At 36.9% G+C, this 24,700-nt stretch overlaps 1 protein-coding gene across 20 annotated transcripts in view; it reads right to left on the bottom strand.

Moving 5' to 3' along the window:
* Positions 1-24,700, bottom strand: part of susd1 (sushi domain containing 1) — a 37,418-nt gene that overhangs the window by 2,648 nt on the left and 10,070 nt on the right. For 2 of the 20 annotated variants that reach the window (XM_073951947.1, XM_009301208.5), the window contains 12 exons: positions 23,223-23,402; positions 22,460-22,639; positions 18,476-18,655; positions 16,389-16,568; positions 13,662-13,841; positions 13,337-13,516; positions 11,060-11,224; positions 10,278-10,369; positions 8,352-8,538; positions 4,188-4,281; positions 2,402-2,657; positions 1,731-1,770 (listed from right to left, as the gene is read on the bottom strand). In XM_073951947.1, the coding sequence (XP_073808048.1) occupies positions 1,731-1,770; positions 2,402-2,657; positions 4,188-4,281; positions 8,352-8,538; positions 10,278-10,369; positions 11,060-11,224; positions 13,337-13,516; positions 13,662-13,841; positions 16,389-16,568; positions 18,476-18,655; positions 22,460-22,639; positions 23,223-23,402 (1,914 nt within the window). Of the gene's footprint in view, positions 1-1,730; positions 1,771-2,401; positions 2,658-4,187; positions 4,282-8,351; positions 8,539-10,277; positions 10,370-11,059; positions 11,225-13,336; positions 13,517-13,661; positions 13,867-16,388; positions 16,569-18,475; positions 18,656-22,459; positions 22,640-23,222; positions 23,403-24,700 lie in introns of all 20 variants that reach the window. The other 18 variants (XR_002458832.3, XR_012406685.1, XR_012406690.1 and 15 more) reach the window with 11 other exon arrangements.

Genomic DNA, 24,700 nt, shown 5'->3' with positions numbered 1-24,700 from the left:
AAAAGGTTGCAATTCTGATTAATACAGTCAAAATTCTGAGATAAAAACTTATAAAATCAGAATTCTTGAGGTCAAAAGTAGCAACTGCGAGTTATAAAGTCAAAATTCTGGCATAAAAAGTTGCAATACCCGAGTAATAAAGGTAAAATTCTAAAAGAAAAAAACTATAAAGTGAAAATTTTGAGAGAAAAAGTTACAATATCTGAGTAATAAAGTCAAAGCCTGAGAGAAAAAAATTATAAAGAAAGAATTTTAAGAGAAAGTCACAATTGCAAATTATAAAGTCAAACTTTTCAGATAAAAAGTCAAAATTCTCTAATAAAGTTTCAATTCAGAGATAAAGTAAAATTTTTGAGAAAAGAAACTGCGAAGACACAATTCTGAGATAAAGTCACAATTAAGAGTTTCTGTATAAAATCAAAATTCTGAGATAAAGTCACAGCTGCGAGATATAAAGTCAACATTCTCAGAGCAAAAGTTGCAATTCTGATTAATAAAGTCAAACTAAAAATGTTAAAAAAAAATGTTTAAAGTCAGAATTTGAAGATAAAAAGTTTCAGTTCTGAGATAAAAAAAAAAAAAAGAGTCAGAAGTCAGAATTGAGATGAAAAGTTGCAATTGTGAATTATTGCGAGTTATAAAGTCAAAAATCTGGGATAAAAAGTTGCAATTCTGAGTAATAAAGCCAAATTCTGAGAGAAAGAAAATTAGTCAAAATTTTGAAATAAACTTTCAATTCTGAGATAAAATATTATAAAATCAGAATTCTGAGATCAAAAGTTGCAATTGTGAATTATAAAGTCCGAATTCATTTATTATTATTATTTTTTTAATTAGTCCCTTATTCATCAGGGGTTGCCACAGCGGAATGAACCACCAACTATTCCAGCATATGTTTTATGCAGCGGATGCCCTTCCAGCCACAACCCAGTACTGGGAAACACCCATACACTCTCACATTCACACACACTTATACACTACGGCCAATTTAGTTTATTCAATTCACGTGTACCGCATGTCCTTGGACTGTGGGGGAAACCGAAGCACCCGGAGGAAACCCACGCCAACATGGAGAGAACATGCAAACTACACACACCAATGCCAACTGACCCAGTCGGAACTCAAACCAGCAACCTTCTTGCTGTGAGGCGACAGTGCTAACCACTGAGCCACCGCCCTAAAGTAAAAATTCTGAGATACAGTAAACATCACATCTGCGAGTTACAAAGTCAGAACTCCCACTTTGTTTCTCAGAATGGTGAGTAAATTAATTTTAAGTTTTCAATTTAAAATAATATTTTGAACATGCCTTCTCTCTGTTAAACTTAAAAAAATATTTGGTAAAAAAAAAAACTGAAATTTCCGGGCAACACAGTGGCTCAGCGATTAGCACTATCGTCTCACAGCAAAAAGATCGCTGGTTTGAGTCCCGGCTGGGGCGGTTGACAATTGTCCGTAGTCTAAAAGAGTAAATGTGAGAGTGTATGGGTGTTTCCCAGTACTGGGTTAAAGCTGGAAGGGCATCTGCTGTGTAAAACATATGCTAGATAATTTGTCGGTTCATTTGGCTGTGGCTACATCTGATGAATAAATGGACTAAGCCAAAGGAAAATGAATGAATGAAGATAATTTTTACAGGAGGGCTAACAATTTAGTGTTTAACTGTATGTGGATTCTTTTTTAGCCATGTTATGTGTGGAAGATGTAGATGCATTTGGTTGGATCTTTACCTCTAGTTTTAGCCCAGATTATGCAGGACTGTGTTCTGGACTGCCAAAGAGAAACCAAAGAGGTGAAAAAATAACCAAATAATCTGAGAAACACTTACAGTTGAAGTCAGAATTATTAGCCTTCCTGGATTATTAACCCCCTCTGTTTATTTTTTCCCCCAATTTCTGTTTAACTGAGAGACACATTTGTAAACATAATAGTTTTAATAATTCATTTCTACTGACTGATTTATTTTATCTTTGTCATGATGACAGGAAATAATATTTGACTAGATATTTTTCAAGACACTTCTATACAGCTTAAAGTGACATTTAAAGGCTTAACTAGGTTAACTAGGCAGGTTAGGATAATTCGGCAAGTCATTGTATAATGATGGTTTGTTTTGTAGACTATCGAGAACAAATGTTGCTTAAGAGGGCTAATTAAATTGACCTTAGAATAGTTTAAATATAATTAAAACTGCTTTTATTCTAGCCGAAATAAAAAAAATAAGACTTTCTCCAGAAGAAAAAAATATTGTCAGACATACTGTGAAAATTTCTTGCTCTGTTAAACATCATTTGGGAAATAAAAAAACAAACAAAAAAAACAAAATAAAATTCACAGGAAGGTGAAAAATTTTGACTTCAACTGTACACTCGTTACACTTCTTCTAAATCTTGGGTCTCACCTTTCTCCACTGACACACGGTGCGCAGGATAATGAAATAGTCTTTTCCGTTCTGCAGAGGAGCGTTGAAGAAGTCTCCGTAGAGCTGCTGATCGCCCACAGTGAAGTTCATTTCTGCGTTCAGATCTCGAAGCTGAATCTGAGCCGTGACGTATCCGCCATCACAGCCCTGCTGTGTTGAAAAGTGCCGACTTAAAGAGGAGCTGCAGTCAAACAGCATCACACCCTCCACCGGCAACACAAACACCTCGTACATGCTGAACACACAGACACATCGTAAAAATATCATTTAGCAACTGAATATAAAATTGTAAATAATAGTTGATTTATGCAGTGTGTGCTGGAATATGGGGATGATATAGCAGATATTATATTATTATATTATATATATTATATTATATTATGTTATGTTATGTTATGTTATGTTATGTTATGTTATATTATATTATATTATATTATATTTTTATATTATATTATATTATATTATATTATATTATATTATATTATATTTTTATATTATATTATATTATATTATATTTTTATATTATATTATATTATATTATATTATATTATATTATATTATATTATATTATATTATATTATGTTATATTATATTATATTATATTTTTATATTATATTATGTTATATTATATTATATTTTTATATTATATTTTTATATTATATTATATTTTTATATTATATTATATTATGTTATATTATATTATATTTTTATATTATATTATATTATATTATATTATATTTTTTTATTATATTATATTATGTCATATTATATTATATTGTATTGTATTATATTGTATTGTATTATATTATATTATATTATATTATATTATATTATGTTATGTTATGTTATGTTATGTTATATTATATTTTTATATTATATTATGTTATATTATGTCATATTATATTATATTGTATTGTATTATATTGTATTATATTATATTATATTATATTATGTTATGTTATGTTATGTTATGTTATATTATATTATGTTATATTATATTATATTATATTTTTATATTATATTATATTATGTTATATTATATTATATTATATTATATTTTAATATTATATTATATTATGTCATATTACATTATATTATATTGTATTGTATTATATTATATTATATTATATTATATTATATTATATTATATTATATTATATTATATTATATTATATTATATTATATTATATATTTTAATTCAACCATTCATTTTCTCTTACCCGCCAACTTATCCAGCATAGGTTTTACGTAGCAAATGCCCTTCTAGCTGCAACCAATTAGTGGGTAACACCCACACTTACACTACAGCCAAGTAAGTTTATCCAATTCACCTGTACCGCATGACTGTGGGGAAAACTGGAGCATCTGGAGCAAACCCATGCCAACACGAGGAGAACATGCAAACTCCACACAGAAACGCCAACTGACCCAGCTGGGACACAAACCAGCGACCTTCTTGCTGTGAAGCGACAGCGCTACCTACTGCGGTCTGATTTAAAGCTCAAATCTAACGTTTTTATTTTTTATTTGAAGTGTTGAATTATTTGTGAGTTGGAAATGGTACAGCATAGTCATCATCTAGGCAAACGAGACATTCAAATGATAATCATTTTCAGTCTTAATCACATACAAACACAATCTTATGGCAATTCGTAACATTTAGATTTAGTGGTTATTCGCATGAATTTGTACGATCTCATTTGTACAATTTACACACTGCATTTATCTGTAGCCCAGATGACATTTATGAATTAAACATTCGTACCATATTGAGTCGAGTGTGTTGGTGGATCTTCTCAGTCTGAGAGTGGGCGATGAAGCCTCTACTTCACTGTATTTGATTTCTGGTGTTGGGGGAACTAACAGAGCACAAAACAACAGCATACAAGTCAAAATACACACACAAATACAATTTGTTTTAGAGGTTTGGAAGTCAATAAGCACACACAATGGCACTTAATTATAAACCCAGCAAGTGTTAATGCAACTGTTTGTGTTTGAAAACATGAAATCTGGCATGTATCATTTAAAACATATATACAGTTGAAGTAAGAATTATTAGCCGTCCTGAATTATTAGTCCCCTGTATGTTTTTTTTCCACCCAATTTTTGTTTAATAGAAAGAAGATTTTTTTCAACACATTTATAAACATAATGGGCTCTATTTTAAGTCTAAGCAAAAGGCTAAAGTGCATGGCACAAGGGCATTAAGGGCGAGTCCTATTTTAAGGACAGATAAATATGGTTTGCGCCTCAGCGCATCGTCTAACAGGGTTGTGCTTATTCTCTTAAAGAGTTATAGGTGTGTTTTGAGCATAACATGCATTAAACCAATCAGAGTCTCGTCTCTCATTTCCTTTAAGAGTCAGTTGCGTCACGCCATGGCTCATTAGCTATTTACATGGCGGACTTTGTGAGTGGATAAACTGAACGCTTCACTAGTGAGAAAACAGTTGAACAGAGAATCTGCAGCACGAGGATAAAGAATGAGCGTCCCCCATTTGACCTCTTTACTTTCTCTTTACTTTACTCCTTTACATTCGTGGAGTAAGGAAACAGTTGAAACTCACTCCACTGAAGACATCCTTTAGCCTATGTATTTAATTGAGTTTTTTAAGCACAAAAATTTGTTTTAATACTATTTCTAAATTCAGTTCTAATTTCCAGCAAACGAATAAATGAACAATAATAATGAAGTGTGGTCAAAAACCTGAGCTATATTGAAACACACGTCCTATTCTTATGACCCTTATGGTGATGCAGACATCTCCAAAACCCGACAGGAGGACAAATGTAAAGTTGTTTTATTAAAGCACATATAAATATGCATATAATAAATAATACCTCTAATAATAATAACATTATGCCAATGCTAAATGTCATGAATAAACTAAACCCCTGAATAAACTGAAGGCATGGAGGCAGTGAGTTTTATATTTTTGTAGAAAATAATAATTTTTGTAACATTTTAATCCTTTAATTCTTTTTCATTTGTAAAGATATTTGTGTATTGCTGTGCATACTGTGTGTATTAAGCAACGTGTAAGCGTTTGGACCCGCACAGACACATAACTAACGCTCTTTGCACTGGACTTTAGATTAGGCTTGGGCGGTAATACGGTAATATGGTATACCGCGGGATTTAAAAATAGCAACAGTATCAGTTTCAATACCGACATTATATCGTCATAAAAAACAATGCACTTATATAAGAGACAAGTATTAAATATTAAACATAATTTATTTAATCCCTAAAAATGCGTATGCGTGATTGTCGTCACAGGACAGTGTGTAGGAGAGAGAGAGAGAGAGAGAAAGAGAGAATTGAGGTAAGATGGCAGTCTCGTACCAACTGACCTGGTCTCAAAAAAGAACACAACCTCTGCAGTTTAGCAGTATTTCGGGTTTCGACAGAACAAGAATGGAGACATGGTAAATATGAACTAGAGGTCTGCATTACTGTATTACTTGCTGTAACGCGGAGCAGGACCCAACCAGATTTCTTGCAGTGCAGGAATAAATTTCCGAATAAAGCGAGGGAGCGGCCGGCACTTCTGGTGTAATTTGAACGGGAGCGGGTGGTGTAACAATATCGCTCCCGAGTGAGCGAGCACGTGCTGTTATAGGCTGTCTGAACTCTGTATCATCTAGCTGGGTGGTTTTTGGGCTTGCTCTTCTGTCCCCCACCCACCCCCCCAAATCAATATGAACAAGACAATTTGCAAATCGTGCAACAAACAGGTGACCGCGAACCTTAGGTCACAGACGGTATTCAGTTTCTGAATAGTTTAGGCACGCGGCAAAAGTTTAGTGCTGCTATCTGAGCCTTACATCATAATTTTTATTATTATGCACGGTAATACCATATACTGAGGTGAAATAGGGAGGAGGTTTGATGGTATCAAAATATGGATACCGCCCAAGCCTACTTTAGACCATCTTTTATTTGGTTAATGGCTTGGGCCCAACACACCTTATTTTCAGCCCAGCACACCCATGAGTAGGCCCACACGGAATCTGCGCGCGCAGAATTCCGCAGATTTTCCGCAGAATTCCGCAGATTTCTGCAGTTTTTTAACCCATTATAAATTCTGTTTATTTATTTGAGTAAATGTGTAAATCAGAATTTATTCAGCTTTTATTCAGTAATTTATTACTTTTTATTTAATGTATTAAAGTGTAAGTTATGATACTCCGCTGGATACTCCCAAAATAATTCGTAGAAATCCGCAGATTTTTACCAAAATTCTCCGCAGAGATAGCAAAAAACGTCCACAGATTCCGTCTGGCCCTACCCATGAGTCTACAAAAAGGCACAAATGGATTTGCTACTTAAACAACGCGGCACAAAAACAGAAAAAAAATAACAGGAGGGCAAATAATTTTGACTCAGGGTGCTTTCACACCTACACTTTTGTTTCGGAACGTATCTCGTTTGCCCAGTTAGCGCGGTTCGATTGGCATATGTGAACAGGGCAATCGCGCTCTGTTCCGCGCCAAAGTAATCGCTCCGAGATCGCTTAAATGAGGTGGTCTCGGCTCGATTGAAACGAACCCTGGAGCAGTTCGATTGCAGTGAGAAAGCGATCTGATCTGAGCGCGGTTATATCACAGTGTTTTATGGATATGTAATAGGCTTACGGCTATATGAAGAGAGAATTATGAGTAGGGCGGGAAGTTTCGCGAGTCTCCGGATGCCCGCAAACGAGGGATGATCTCTGGGTAATCTCGCGTCTCTCTCCCAGTCCTCAAATAGGCATCGTCGCGCACCCTTCTCACCCCTCCCCACCGCATCTCACCTCAGACACGGAGCGCGCGCACCCTGTCAATCACCACCAAACCACCACCTCTCCTGACAGCTGAGCGGGACGCTGCAAAATAAACCCTGACACTCTGACCAATGTAACAATTTTAATCTCTGTTTCGGAACAACTGAATCGATTCAGTTGTTCTGAAACAGAGATTACATTTGTTACATTGTTGCTCTTTGCTCTTGGTGCGGTTCGCTTTCACACGGCAAAATTTCTAATCGGACCAAAAGAGCTAAAACACGTCACATGCGAGTAAACTCTCCTCACATTGGTCAGAGTGTCAGGGTTTATTTTGCAAAGTGCTGCTCAGCTGTCAGGGGGGTGGTGGTTTGGTGGTGTTTGACAAGGTGCACGCAACGTGTCTGAAGAGGGATGCGGTGAGGAGGGGTGAGAAGGGTGTGTGACGTATTTGAGGACTGGGAGAAAACGCACAATTTCCTGGAGATTATCACCCGTTTGCGTGCATCTGAGAGTCTATCTGCATTTGCGGGCGACTCCTAAAACTTCCGGGAGACATGGGATGTCTGGAATGACCTCACGCCTATTACATATCCATAATACATTGTGAAATAATCAGGCTCATGTCGTATCGTTTTCTCACTACAATCGATCCGCCCCAGAGTTCGTTTCAATCGAGCCGAGACCACCTCATTCAAGCCATCTCGGAGTGATTGATTTGGCGCGGATCTGAGCGCGATTGGTGGTTTCACATATGCCAAACGAACCGCGCTAACTGGGCAAACGAGACAAGTTCCGAAACAAAAGTGTAGGTGTGAAAGCACCCTTAAACTAAGCTTTACAGCTCAATAAAATTTGACCAGCACAAAATTTAGCTCCAAAATAAATCATATTTGTGTCTTTATTTTTTACTTTTTGTCGTTTTATTTTTTTTAGTTTTCATCAGTTTTATTCTTCATTGTTTTTCTTATACTTGTATTTTATGTTTGTTATTTATGTAAAGCACTTTGAATATTACCACTGTGTATAAAATCTGCTATAAAAATAACCTCTCCTTGCCTAAACAAGCTAAAATAGGTTATAAATGTTGAAAAAATAAATATAAATGTTGTTTTTGGTTTATAGATGCACGTACAGTAATAGCAGATTCACTGCAGTACCTGGTATGCTAGTGTTTGCTGTAACTGTAGCCGTGGCTCGTGTGGACTCGGCCGTGATTGTTATGGTGTAGTTTGTTGCTGGCAGGAGATTTAAGCAGAGAACAGGCCAAAGTGCAGAGGAGGTAAACAACATCTTTCTCCTGTCACTGAAGAAATGCTCAAAGTCTCGCAATCCAACAAACGTCACCTGTGTAGAGAAGAAGATATACAGTTGAAGTCAGATTTATTAGCCTTCCTGTATATTTTTTCCCAATTTCTGTTTCACGGAGGGAAGATTTTATTCAACATTACTAAATATAATAGTTTTAATAACTATAATAATAATTTTTATCTATAATAATTTCTAATAACTGATTTATTTTACCTTTGCTATTGATGGCTGCACATAATATTTGACTAGATATTTTTCAAGATACTAGTATTCAGTGACATTTAAAGACTTAACTAGGTTAATTATGCAAGTCGTATAACGATAGTTTGTTCTGTAGACCAGTGGTTCTCAAACTGTGGTACGTGTACCACTAGTGGTGTGCAGGCTTACTTCTAGTGGTACACGGAGGAATCACTGAGTAATGAAAGAAAAAAATTATACAATTTTGAAAAATGACCGTATTCTCTTGTTACATCTCGGTCACTTGAGCGTCAAAATTTAACCCACAGGCTAGAAAAATGAGTAAGAACTGCAGCGCAAAGCGTTTGCGTATTCCAGGCATACCCAGTTAAAATATCTTAACTTTTTAGAATGCCGCACCGCGAGTCACGAGACTAGAATCAACTGATCAGCTTCATGTTTTATGTGGAACATAACTTCATTAGACTAATTATCTCAAACACAGAACACCCAAACACTGCAGTGCTTCATAATTTTCTCCATAATTAAAACTCGTATCAGAGTGCAGCAATATTCTGTCAGCTTGACATCCTCTGAGAAAAACAGGTTCCCTAGCAATCTACATTCAAGTTAATGTTCAGATTTCAAAAAGTTTTAAAAATACGTCATATGTACATGCAACGTTTATTTCAATATCTATCAAAAATTGTATAAATATCAATATGACTTGTTTTTAAACTGTGCAGTGCTGTAGCTGCTTTATTTCATTACTGGTCATTATGGTTATTATTATATTTTTTTCTGAGGTGGTACTTGGTAAAAAGTTTGAGAACCACTGCTGTAGACAATAGAAGAAAATATTGCTTAAGGGGGCTTATAATTTTGATCTTAAAATGTATTTAAAATTTTGAAAACTGCTTTTAATCTAGCTAAAATAAAACAAATAAGACTTTCTCAAGAAGAAAAAATATTATAGGACATACTGTGAAAAAATCCTTTCTCTGTTAATCATAGTTTGGGAAATATTTAAAAAAAACAAAAAGAAAAAACAATTCACTGGAGGGCGAATCATTTTGACTTCAGTCATTTTGACTGTACATACATCTCATGAAAGACTGAAAGACAATTTGGAGAAGCCATCAGTGTAAAGATATTTAGCTTTTTACATGTGTAGTCAAGGCGAAGCAGTGGCGCAGTAGGTAGAGCTGTTGCCTCACAGCAAGAAGGTCGCTGGGTTGCTGGTTCGAGCCTCGGCTCAGTTGACGTTTCTGTGTGGAGTTTGCATGTTCTCCCTGCGTTCGCGTGGGTTTCCTCCGGGTGCTCCGGTTTCCCCCACAGACGCAGTCCAAAGGGGTACATGCAGTACAGGTGAATTGGGTAAGCTAAATTGTCCGTAGTGTATGAGTGTGTGTGTGAATGAGTGTGTGGATGTTTCCCAGAGATGGGTTGCAGCTGGAAGGGCATCCGCTGCGTAAAAACTTGCTGGATAAGATGGGAATTCATTCCGCTGTGGCGACCCCGGATTAATAAAGGGACTAAACCGACAAGAAAATGAATGAATTAATGTGTAGTCATGTAAGTAAAGCTCCACTCACTGTGTATTTCTCCTTATACCCTTCATTCTCTGCATTCCAGCGTAGACATCTTTCATTAAACACCACCAGATCATTTATTGTCAGCTTCAGCTCTGGAACACACAGAATCACAAGAAAATTGGACCGGTTATATGCAACAGACACAAGTTTGTTGACACAAAACACATGTGGACTAGTTGGGCATACTCCCATGAACCCTCGAGCACCCTGGTGAGGGTATAGAGCTGGTCCAGTGTACCACGGCCCGGACGAAAACCGCATTATATGGCGGCGTATGGGATAGTTTTTTGACAGATTTATATGTTTTGGAAAGCTTCAAAAGAAAGAGTTGCTACCTAACACTATTATATAGCTTGGAGGAGCCATGCAAGAGTAAAATATAAAAAGAAACTAATGACTGTGTTCAGAAGAAGTCAAATACAGTACACTGAGGAAGGCTTAAATGTTAGTAAATCATTGGGTTATTTAAGTTTTTTGTTAAACCATTTCTTTAAGGCAGGGGTGGGCAAACTCGGTCCTGGAGGGCCGGTTTCCTGCACAGTTTAGCTCCAACTCTAATCAAACTTATGGATTTCTAGGGATCTTGAAGACACTGTTTGACATTTTCAGGTGCTTTTGATTAGAGATAGAGCTAAACTATGCAGGACACCAGCCCTCCGGGGCCGAGTTTGCGCACCCCTGCTTTAAGGTGTGCTATATTGTCAATCAATTGAACGAATACCAGCAAATTGACTTTAGTAAATAGTAGTAGATTTAGTAAATGAGGATCATTGACTGTGTACCTCTGCAATGGAGAGTGGCAACCTGCCATTCTCCAGTAATGTCACATATTGAAATGTCACTTCCGGCGTGTCTGTAGTGTCCTTTAACACAGCGGTGAACGACTGCAGTGCTGTTGTCCCATAATACCTCAGTGTGCGGCAGCTCGGGTGCAGGGCCACAGTGTGCTACAGAGGACAATAACAAAAACAAAAGAGACACGCTAAAGAATATCATTCAGGATATGAGTGTTAAATATAGGACCAACATAGGACATTTGTGACAAATGTATTTTGTTTTCCTTGTTTGTGACAGTTTTCGTACTGGCATATAATTTCTTTCTTTCCAAAAAAAAAAAAAAAACAACAACAACAATGGAAGATTTCAGTTCAACTGAACCCATTTTGCAAATGTCACACCTGAGCCAAGGAAAAAAATAGATTTTTGTCAAATTTAGCCAAATAAAGGCTAATAAAAATAAAAACACTACAAGTAGAAGAATATGATTTGTACACATACACATACACTCTCAGAAATAAAGGTACGTGAGCTGTCACTGGGGTGGTACCTTTTCAAAAGGCACACATTTGTACTTGAAGGGTCCATATTGGTACCTCAGAAGTATATATTAGTACCTACAAATTTTAAAAGGAACACTTTTGTACTTTTTAGGTACCAATATGTACCCTTGAGGTATTAATATGGACCTTTTAGGTACAAATTTGTACCTTTTGAAAAGGTACCACCATAGTGACAACTCATGTACCTTTATTTCTGAGAGTGTACTGTACATACACACATACTGTACACTACCTGACAAAAGTCTTGTGGCCTATCAAAGTTTTAGGAACAACTAATAATAACTTGACTTCTAGTTGATCATTTGGTATCAGAAGTGGCTTATATGAAAGGCAAAGGCCTCTAGATTACGCTTATTTTACCAAAATAACATATGATCATAAGTTGATTTTTAATTATTTCATAAAGACAGTAAGCTCTGACTTTGCTTAGACAAAAGTCTTGTCACTTAACAGAAATAATCTCCAGTATAGAATATAAAGTCATGCTGCAGTGGAAACAGAATGAATATTGTGTCTGACTCCATCATGAGCTTGGAGGACTGCATCCACACATCTCTGCAATGACTCAAATCACTGATTAATAAAGTCATCTGGAATGGCAAAGAAAGCGTTCCTGCAGGACTCCCAGAGCTCATCAAGATTCTTTGGATTCATCCTCAATGCCTCCTCCTCCATTTTATTAAAGACATGCTCAATAATGTTCATATCTGGTGACTGGGCTGGCCAATCCTAGAGCACCTTGACCTTTTTTGCTTTCAGGAACTATGATGTGGAGGCTGAAGTATGAGAAGGAGCGCTATCCTGCTGAAGAATTTGCCCTCTCCTGTGGTTTGTAATGTAATGGGCAGCACAAATGTCTTGATACCTCAGGCCAGTGGTTCTCAAACTGTGGTACGTGTACCACTAGTGGTACGCAGGCTTCCTTCTAGTAATACGTGGAGGAATAAAATATGTAATGTATATGCTACTACATATTTCAAAATTTAGCAAAACTGATGTATATAATATGCCATATATGCCTGTATTTCTGAGGTAATCTGCCACGTTTTTTTAACTGTGCAGAGTTGTAGCTGCTTTACTGGGCCTACTACGCTACTTTATTTCAATATTGCTCATTTTAGTGGTACTTGGAGAGACAATTTTTTTATGAGGTGGTACTTGATGGAAAAAAAATCGAGGACCACTGCCTTAGGCTGTTGATGTTGCCATCCACTCTGCAGATCTCTCGCACAGCCCTATACTGAATGTAACTCCAAACCATGATTTTTCCTTCACCAAACTTGATTGATTTCTGTGAGAATCTTGGGTCCATGCAGGTTCCAGTAGGTCTTCTGCAGTATTCGTGATGATTGGGATGCAGCTCAACAGATGATTCATCTGAAAAATCCACCTTCTGCCACTTTTCCAAATGATCAACTAGAAGTCAAGTTATTATTTGATGCTCTTACAACTGGGATCGACGATACGACTTTTGTCAATATTTATATATATATATATATATATATATATATATATATATATATATATATATATATATATATATTTATATATTTATATATATATATATATATATATATATATATATATATATATATATATATATATATATATATATATATATGTATATATGATATATATATATGATTTTTGTTTTGCTTAAATCTAACATTACCATTGAATGGTGGTGTATATTATTATAACAGCAATTAACCTGTTTACCTGAACACGTTACAGACACTTTTTCCCACGTTCCGTCTGATTTGCACATCGTCATGTTTTTGTCACCCTCCTGTTTGAGTCCAGATTTACATTTATACTGAACCACACTTCCCAGTGTAGATGCTTTGTTCCAGTCTAAATCTGTGTGTGGGAATTCTGGAGGAGGCCCACAGTTGATCTCTGTTCATCGAGATCAGTGTTAGAAATAAATGACTTCCAATCGAAACCATGTAGCTAAAGCAGCATCAATGTGTTTTCTTCCACGAAAGACGAAAAAAGTCACGCATGCTTTGAATGACAAATGAAGCCAGAATATTATCAGTACCTTCGCATCTCATGTTAAGTTTGCTCCATTTTGCGTCTGAACGACACAGAGACATGTTTCCTTCACCCACAGTGTGAAATCCAGCTTGACACACATAGAGGGCCACGGAGCCCAGACTGGAGCTGTTATTCCACAACACAACTGAATGAGGCAGAGAGACGGGGACGCCACAGTCTACTTCTACACAAACACACATACAGACACACTGTACATGTGCATGCAGATTACCAGATCATTCATGAGGACAGACACCGCTGAGAGGTCATTCTTAAAGAAATGTGTGAAGTTGGTAATGTGACAATATGATGAGATTAATAATAATGTCTTGACAGTGACACTTTTCTCAGAAAATGCGTAATAGCATGTTGTTTTAATTGAGACATACAGGTTTAAAATACTACGAAACAAAGCAACATTTCAATACTACTGCCCTGTTTTTTGTACTTATGGAAAATAAATTCAGTGTTATATAAAAATCCCTTAATTATCTGGGGCTGCCACAGTGGAATGAACTGCCAACTATTCCAGCATACTGTATGTTTTACACAGTGGATGCCCTTCCAGCCACAACCCAGTACTGGCCTGGGAAACACCAATAATTGCTTATACACTACGGCCAATTTCATTCATTTATTCCTTCCTTCCTTCCTTCCTTATTCATTCATTCATTCATTCATTCATTCATTCATTCATTCATTCATTATCCTTCGACTTAGTCGCTTATTTATCCAGGGTTGCCTCTGCGGAATGAACCACCAACTGTTCTGGCTTATGTTTTACACAGCGGATGCCCTTTCAGCTGCAACTCAGTACTGGGAAACATCCATACACACTCATACACTACGGCCAATTTCATACATTTACTCATTTTCCTTCAGCTTGGTCCATTATTTATCCGGGATCGCCACAGTGGAATGAACTGTCACCTATTCCAGCATACTGTATGTTTTACGCAGTGGATGGCCTTCCAGCCACAACCCAGTACTGGCCTGGGAAACACCCATACATGCTTATACACTACAGCCAATTTCATTCCTTCATTCATTTTCCTTCAACTTAGTCACTTATTTATCCAGGGTTGCCACAGCGGAATGAACCACCATCTGTTCTGGCATATGTTTTACACAGCAGATGCCCTTCTAGCTGCAACCCAGTACTGGGAAACATCCATACACACTCATTCACTACAGCCAATTTCATTCATTCATTCATTCATTCATTCATTTTCCTTCAATTTAGTCCCTTATTTATCCAGGGTTGCCACAGTGGAATGAACCACCAACTGTTCTGGCATATGTTTTACACAGCGGATGCCCTTCCAGCCGCAACCCAGTACTGGGAAACATCCATACACACTCATACACTACGGCCAATTTCATTCATTCCCTTATTTTCCTTCAGCTTGGTCCATTATTTTTTCCAGGGTCCCCACATCCTAATGAACTGCCAACTATTCCAGCATACTGTATGTTTTACACAGTGGATGGCCTTCTAGCCACAACCCAGTAAAGGCCTGGGAAACACCCATACACACTTATACACTACAGCCAATTTCATTCATTCATTCATTCATTTTCCTTCGACTTAGTCTCTTATTTATCCAGGGTTGCCACAGCGGAATGACCTGCCAATTATTCTGGCATATGTTTTACACAGCGGATGCCCTTCCGGCCGTAGACCAGTACTGGGAAACACCCATACACACTCATACACTACAGCCAATTTCATTCATCCACTTATTTTCCTTCAGCTTGGTCCATTATTTATCCAGGGTCGCCACAGCATAATGTACTGCTAACTATTCCAGCATACTGTATGTTTTACACAGTGGATGGCCTTATAGCCACAACCCAGCACTGGCCTGGGAAACACCCATACACACTCACACACACTCATACACTATGGCCAATTTCAGTCATTCAATCATTTTCCTTCAGCTTAGTCCATTGTTAATCCAGGGTTGCCACAGTGTAATGAACCGCCAACTATTTTAGCATATTTTTTATGCAGCGGATGCCCACACAGACTCATACGGTGGCTCAGTGGTTTGCACTGTCGTCTAACAGCAAGAAGGTCACTGGTTCAAATCCTGGATGGGCCCGTTGGCATTTCTGTGTGGAGTTTGCATGTTCTCCCCGTGTTGATGCTGGTTTCCTCCGAGTGATCTGGTGTCCCCCACAGTCCAAACATATGTGGTATAGGTGAATTGAATAAACTAAATTGGCTGTAGTGTATGTGTGTGAATGAGTGTGTCTGGGTGTTTCCCAGTACTGTTTCCCAGTATTGCAGCTGGAAAGGCATCTGCTATGTAAGAAATATGCTGATAAGTTGGCAGTTCATTCCACTGTGGCGACCCCTCATGAATAAAGGGACTAAGTCGAAGGAAAATGAATGAATGAAAATGAACTAATGAACTAATGATAAATGCATAACCTGAAAAATACTCTTAAATTAATAAACAAACATGTGTTTTACTATTGTATGCAGTACAAAATTACAATGTGAACATTAAACATCAAGGCACATTGGCTCATATTCTTAAAAAATTAACCCCTGAAGAATAAAGGGACTAAAATGAAAAAAATGAATGATTAGTTATAAAGCACTATATACTGTAAATAACTGTGTCTTAACTTGGCACTGGCAGATACATAAACAACACCATTTCTTAAGAATGACCATATCATAAATTAAGTGGAAAGTTGACATGGAAAAATAAATATATACCTTGACAGAGAAAATCAGGCAGACTCCAGATTCCCTCTGAATCACAAACTGATGTTTCTCCTTTCCTAACATTACGAAATCCCTCAATGCACTTATAAGACACACTAGATCCAACCTTAGTGTCTCCTCTCCATATCATAACCGCGAGCGGGAGAGAAGGCGGTAATCCACAGTGCACCTCTGAGGAACAACAAAAACTCAAAATATTGGCAATTGAAATATTAAAGGCACAGATTTTACACATATATTTAAAGTGAGCCATGCAAAAATTAAAGAAAGAAAAATTCATGCAAAAGTCAGTTTTGAAATTGTGGGCGTTAAGGCTTTTTATTTCAGTCTAATGTTACATACACTTTTTAAAAAAATGTTTAATAATGATATACACTCACTGGCCACTTTATTAGGTACACCTGTCCAACTGCTCGTTAACGCAAATTTCTAATCAGCCAATCACATGGCAGCAACTCAATGCATTTAGGCGTGTAGACATGGTCAACATGATGAAGTGACTTTGAATGTGGCATGGTTGTTGGTACCAGACGGGCTGTTCTGAGTATTTCGGAAACTGCTGATCTACTAGGATTTTTCACGCATAACCATTTCTAGGGTTTACAGAAAATGGTATGAAAAAGAGAAAATTTCCAGTGAGTGGCAGTTCTGTTGACGCAAATGCCTTGTTGATGCCAGAGGTCAGAGGAGAATGGCCAGACTGGTTCCAGCTGATAGAAATGCAATAGTAACTCAAATAACCACTCGCTACAACCAAAGTTTGCAGAAGAGCATTGCAGAACAGACAACACGTCCAACCTTGTGGCAGATGGGTTACAGCAGCAGAAGACCACGCCGGGTGCCACTCCTGTCAGCTGAGAACAGGAAACTGAGGATACAATTCACACAGGCTCACCAAAACCGGACAATAGAAGATTGGAGAAACGTTGCCTGGTCTGATGAGTCTCCATTTCTGCTGTGACATTCGGATGGTCGGGTCAGAATTTGGTGTCAACAACATAAAAAGCATGGATTCATCCTGCCTTGTATCAACGCTTCAGGCTGGTGGTGGTGGTGGTGTAATGGTGTGGGGGATACTTTCTTGGCACACTTTTGGCTCATTAGTACCAATTGAGCATGGTGTCAACACCACAGCCTACCTGAGTATTGTTGCTGACCATGTTCATCCCTTTATGACCACAGTGTACTCATCTTCTGATGGCTACTTCCAGCAGGATAATGCACTATGTCATAAAGCGCAAATCATCTCAAACTGTTTTCTTGAACGTGACAATGAGTTCACTGTACTCAAATGGCCACCACAGTCACCTGAGCTCAATCCAATAGAGCACCTTTGGGATGTGTTAGAATGGGAGAAGATTCGCATCATAGATGTGCAGCCCACAAATCTGCAGCAACTGCGTGATGCTATCATCTCAATACAGACCAAAGTCTCTGAGGAATATTTCCTGTTCCTTGTTGAATCTACGCCACAAAGGATTAAGACAGTTCTGAAGGCAATAGGGGGTCCAATCCCATACTAGTAAGGTGTACCTAATAAAGTGGCCGGTGAATGTATATTTTAAAGGCCATTCACTCCCGATGAGTTTCTGAGTCATAAATCTCCACTTCAGCAGAACTTACAGTACTGTACATGAACTAAAATCAAATTTTGTTATTCACATCTATAATCTGATGGTTAGGATTGATATTGCCATGCATAATTTTTCTTAATTATAGATATTTTATTCTACAAGTAATAAAAAACATATTCTTTTCTAAAAATATTTTTTTTTGAATTACAAAATTGTTTGCCTCTGCATGTAAACAAATGACACAATTTAGAACTGAACTGTATCCAATGTTTTAATATATACAATATTTGTGCAAGAAATTCATGCAAATTAGAACGTATTTAATTAAAAAATGCCTCATTTGAATACATAAACAGAACATCTTGGAAAATATTTTCAAAAAAAGTTTGCAATTCTTAATGTAATCAATCAACCAAGGACATACAGTATGGTGATAACTATAAGATTTTTATTTGAAGCATATTCACATTCAATGTCTTGATAATAAATAATGTAAGCAATTACCTTCACACAACAGAGTAGCTTTTGTCCAGTAACCGTTCTCAGCACACACAGATATATTTTGTCCTTGTTTAGGATAGTAACCGTGTTGGCATTGATATGTTACAGTGCTGTTAAACGTGACTCTGCCATCCCATATCTGCACAGTGAGTGGCAGATTATGAGGCTCGCCACACACAATCTCTGTTGAGAAGGAAATGACACGTCAATGAGTACTACCAAATCACTGCCGCACAAAGAAGACAAAATTGCTTGGAGTTTCTAAACACTAAAAACAATTGTGAACAAAATAATGTAATTCTGTCATCATTTTCTCCAAACCATTATGAGTTTCTTTCATCTACTGAACAAAAAAGAGAAGATATTTAGAAAAATGTTATAAAGTACTGGTTTGCAACATTCTTCAAAATATCTTCTTTGTCTAAAAAATGTATGGAACTTATAATCCGTCCACTTCAAAATGTCTTTCTTAGATTTTTTTTGTCTTGTTTCTTGTCCAAATATCTAAAAATTCTTAAATCAAGAAGAATTTTCAAGACAAGCAAAACATTGTCTTGTTTTAAGAAATAACAAGCCAAAAATAAGTGTTTTTTGTCTTAAAACAAGCTAAATAATCTGCATATTAAATAAGCAAAATAATCTTATGTCAAAAGGAAAAACAAGATCAAGGCTCGAACCAGTGACCTTCTTGCTGTGAGGCGACAGCGCTACCCACTGCGCCATTTCTTTTTTTTTAAAGGATAGTTCACCCCAAACTTACATTTCATTCACCCTTAAGTGGTTCCAAACCTTTATGAGTTCCTTTTAAATGAACACAGAAAGACACGTATTTTAAAGAATGCTGGAAACTAGTAACCATTGACTTCCATAGTATTTACCTTTCCGACTATGGAAGTGTATACCAGGGGTCACCAATCCTGTTCCTGGAGAGCTACCTTCCTGCAGATTTTAGTTGCTACCCTGACCAAACACACCTGTTTGTAATTATCAAGTGCTGCTTAAGGTACTATAAATTGGTTCAGGTGTGTTTGATCAGGGTTGGGACTGAATTCTGCAGGAAGGTAGCTCTCCAGGAACAGGGTTGGTGACCCTTGGTATAGACTGATTACAACCCACCGCCATTTAAAAAGCGAAATCGAGGCTGCGGTGGGAAGAAACCCAGAAGTATTGCCTGGAGTCACACAGGAATGTTGTGTACCTGGCTGTATATCTTATCAGCGAAGAGAAATCGGCACAAATTCATAATTTCACCATTTTCCGAGTGACCTGAAGGTCTGTTTTAAATGAATACTGAAAATAAAAAAGGGATATCAGACCTCATTTTCAGCTGAGTTAAGGGAAACGGCAGTAGTTAGACAACGTTATCGTTCTCAAACACACGGTTTAGATGCCATTTAGCAAAAGTTTGCACTTATTCTACACTATATTAGACTTTTCACGAATCACGATACTGGATTTCGTTAATGAAATTTATTACAACCGTCAATTTCCCACTAACATTTAAGCGCTGTTTAACGCAACACCCCTGATTTGCCAAAGTGTTCACCAGTGCTCAACAGAAATGACTGTGGTCGTAAAAGGTCATCAGTTCACTGCACTTCACAGATGTTTACCGAGTGAAAACACAGACGAGCAATCAACTGATCTTCGCGGCTTTAAAATGCTACAGTGTTCGTGTATCTGTGTTTGCACTTGGTGAAGTGCGATGAAGTGCGGTGTGGTAAGTGGTCAGCTGGTAAGCGCAAAAAGGAACGGCATCATACCACCCCGTAGCGTTCGTTTTAAAGACGAAATGAAGCCATATGTACTTCTGGCTACATAATTCACGATCTCCAGAAATGTATATAGGGCTACATTTTCAGAATGAGCCTATGTTAGGTATGGAACAAGTGAAGGAGTAAATGAAGAGCGAATTTTCAATATGCGGTGAACTGTCCCTTTTAACAATGTTTACTTACAGGTTTCCTGAGATGTTTGTTATATATCATCACTTAAAGAAGAAAAAGAAAGCAACATTATTTTTAATTGGGCAGCACGGTGGTGCAGTGGGTAGCATGGTTCGATCCCCAAGTAAGTCAGTTGGCATTTCTGTGTGGAGTTTGCATGTTCTCCCTGTGTTCGCGCGGGTTTCCTCAGGGTGCTCCGGTTTCCCCCACAGTCCAAACACATGTGGTACAGGTGAATTGGGTGAGCTAAATTGACCATAGTGTATGTGTGTGTATGAGTGTGTATGGATGTTTCCCAGTGATAAGTTGTAGCTGGAAGGGCATCCGCTGCGTAAAACATATGCTGGATAAGTTGGTGCTTCATACCGCTGTGCGACCCCAGATTAATAAAGGGACTAAGCTGAAAAGAGTACACTGTAAGGAATATTTTATAATTCAGAAGTGTTTTCCATTTATTTACGGTTGTGAATTGCTTTATGGGATGTTGATCTCTGCTCTGTCGACTTTGATGTTGAAAATTCAACTCTATTGTTTATGGGCTCTATTTTGATGGTCCATGCACAAAGTGCAAAGCGCAGGGTGTAAACGCATTCAGGGCGTGTCAGAATCCGCTTTTGCTAATATAAGGACAGAAAAATCTGCTTTGCGCCGTGGCTCATGGTGTAAAAGGGTTGAGTTTATTTTCTTAATGAGTTATAGATGTGTTTTGAGAATAAACCAATCAGAGTCTCATCTCCCATTCCCTTTAAGAGCCAGTTGCGTCGCGTCATGGTGCTTTGGCTATGTACATGAAGTAAGTGTAAGTGGAAAAACTGAGCATTTCACTAGCAAGAAAACAGTTAAACAGAGCATCTGCAGCGCGAGAATGAGAGATAAATGATTAACTTTTACTTTCACTCTCGTGGATAGGCAAACCTTTACGCACAGACATCAATAAGCCTATACATAATTAATTTTGTTTGTTAAGCGCAAATATTTGTTTTAAAACTATTTCTAAATTCAGTTCTAATTTCCAGCAAACGAATAAATGAACAATAATAACGAAGTGTGCTCAAAAACCTGAGTTATATCCTAAAACACATGCTGTGCCCCATATAGTCTAAAACCTGCAGGTGAACAAATCTAAGCTTGTTTTTAATAAAACAAATATATAAATATGCATATAATAAATAACACTGCTAATAATAATAACATTATACAAAAGCAAATTGTCACGAACGAACTGAAAAAGCCCCCAGAGATGAAAGAGGCATGAAGGCAGTGGTTTTTAAATTTATGTGGGCTCAAAAATAATGTTTTGTAATATTTTAATTCTTTATATTTATATCATATATCTATCCTTAATATTTCAATTCTTTTTCATTTGTAAAAATATTTGTGTATTGCTCTACATCTTGTGTGTAAGCAGTGTGTAAGCGAGGCGCACAACTAACTCGCTCTGCGTTGGACAATAGACCGGCTTTGTTCTGGTCAATTGAAAAATCTTTTATAGTTTCTCAGAATAGCAACACACCAGCAATACACCTCAATACGCCTCCCTTTTTAGACCAGAACGCCTATGGGCGCACATACAGTATGAGCTTAAATGCATTTGCTATTTAAACAGCGTGGTGCAACACATCAAAACGACTCTTGCGCCAAGCTGAAACTAGCAAACAATGTATAATAATAATTAGAGAAATAAGTCTGTTAAACAGAAAATGCACTGTCAGCTTATTACAAAGTTTTTATAGCATAATATACAAAGCCAACCCAGACAATATATCACTTTAAACTGTTAAAATGTTTATAAAAGTCCCTTTTTCAAACTTCAGGGTTGAAAGTTGTTGAAAAACAGATCAAGATCCCATAATGCAATTCAAAAGCATAAATTAAAGGGGGAAAAATAAATAAATCACAAATACAGAAAACTGCTCATTTACTGATTTTTTTTTTACAGTGGAGAAAAGGAAACTTAACAAAAATAACAAAACACTGAATAAATGATGACAGAATTGAACTATCCCTTTAAAGTTTTCTTCAGACATAAAAATCTTTGTACCTTCACAAGAGTAGTCTGGCTTACTCCACTGACCGTCTGATTTACACACAGACTTATTTTCTGTATCCGAACTGTGATATCCGACATCACAGTCATACAGAGCCTCAGAACCGATCTTACTGACACCGCTCCACAATAACACAGAGTGCGGCAGGACAGCAGGAGAACCGCATTCTATCTCTAAACACACACAAACAGAAGCTCAACAGACACCCAATATACAGCTGAAGTCAGAATTATTCGCCCTCCTATGAAGTTTTTCTTTTCAAATATTTCCCAAATCATGTTTAACAGAGCAAGGAAATTTGCATAGTATTTCCTATAATATTTTTTCTTCTGGAAAAATTCTTATTTGTATTATTTAGGCCAGAATAAAGCAGTTTTAAAAACCATTTTAAGTTCAATATTTTTAGCTCCTTGAAGCAATATTTTTTTTGATTGTCTACAGAATAAACCACTGTTATACAATGACTTGCCTAATAAACCTAGGTAAGCCTTTAAATGTCACTTTAAGCTGTATAGAAGTGTCTTGAAAAATATCTAGTCAAATATTATTTACTGTCATCATGGCAAAGATAAAATAAATCAGTTATTAGAGATGAGTTATTAAAGTAATAGGTTTAGAAATGTGTTAAAAAAATCTCTCCATTAAACAGAAATTAGGGAAAAAATATAGAAATGTTCAAATTGAACAGGAAGGCTAATAATTCTGACTACAACTGTTTGTCATTATACAGAAATTCTGTGAAGAAGCAGCAGATACCTGCACACTGGAAGTCAGGACGGCTCCACGTGCCCCGAGCAGAACACACTGACACATTTTCACGTCCACGATTATAAAACTGTGGCTTACACACATACAGCACCAAAGATCCCATCCGAGAGGTGTGATTCCACATTAGTTCTGACTGAGGAAAAATATGAGGCTCTCCACAGTCCACTTCTACATGGAAATGGGTTCAATTGCATCAGTCGGGTGACACTAAAAACATGTTTGAAACACGTCTCTACGTGGCAATTTTACAGACATGTTAAATGACACTTTTTTTGTACTGTACTGAATATAAAGAGAAAATAATCTTAAGGAACAGAATGTTTGAGTTACTTTCTCCTGTTGAACCCAAAAGAAGATATTTTGAAGAATGTTGGGAAAAAACAGCCATTGACTGCCTTTGTATTTTTTGTTTCTAACCTCTTAAACTCTGCTGCTATTTTGGGATTTCCGCCTGGATTTTGCCTACCCAAATTAAAAGCTTCCCAAATCCACATGCAGAGGTGTAAATGCAAAAATTTGGTATCATTTTAAAGAAAACCCTTTGAATTTTCATTAAACACTATTGAAGGTGTTTAAAATATCTGTATATGTTGTCTGTGTCATAATAAACACCTGAAAAAAGAGGTGCTTTTTGTATTTTTTTTATAAACTCAAATTTGAAAGTGTACTTTTTAGGTTCTGTGTGGTCTACCGTGCTGGAGTTAATTTTGGTGGTTCCTGCACATGTCTGTAATAATAGCAAAAAAGAAAAAGGTCTCTACCACAATCTATGCAAAAGTTATTGTATTCCAACTGATGAGAGGTGCTGTACAAGCCACAGGGGCCGATCATTGTTTTCATATTTCACTATTCTTTTGTTTGATCAAACATAATTCACTGTGTTTGGGCCACATCAGACATATAAAAGGATTACTTATGCACATCACCTCAAAAACAGAGGAGAATGGCCCTGAAGCGCACAGCATAAGGTAAGAGATGACAGCTGTCTGTGCTATCTGGGGCTGCTTATTGATCATAAATGTATTGTTTTCACTTCTGCGCCATGGAAACACGGCGATTCATTCGACAACTGTTTGATATGTGAATATAATTCAGTAAAAAGAACGCTAGAACTGTATGAGCACTGGCAAGAGCTTTCATTTGAGCTATAACTCGTACATCTGTCATATGAAAAATAGGAAAATGAACCAATGTAAAATACCCAGCTTGGGTATCCAAAATACTGTGTATTTAAGTGTAAATTACTTTTGCACAGTAGAATAAAAACCAAGATGATGCATATGTGCTAAAATATAGGTTCTACACATTCAAACGAAACCACCTAAGGGGGTCTGGTGCAACGCTAGCACTTTAAATCTTAAAGCAAAAGTCGATGACGTCACAAATACCCATTTGGCTAATATAGATGTCAGTGGCTGTTATTTGTTCAAAATTCTTAAAAATATCTTCTTACTGTACTGTAACAT

This window comes from Danio rerio, chromosome 5, assembly GCF_049306965.1.
Source record: "Danio rerio strain Tuebingen ecotype United States chromosome 5, GRCz12tu, whole genome shotgun sequence".
Classification (NCBI taxonomy): Eukaryota; Metazoa; Chordata; class Actinopteri; order Cypriniformes; family Danionidae; genus Danio; species Danio rerio.
Note: the sequence above shows the minus strand (reverse complement) of the source record. Positions and strands in the feature narration are given on the sequence as shown.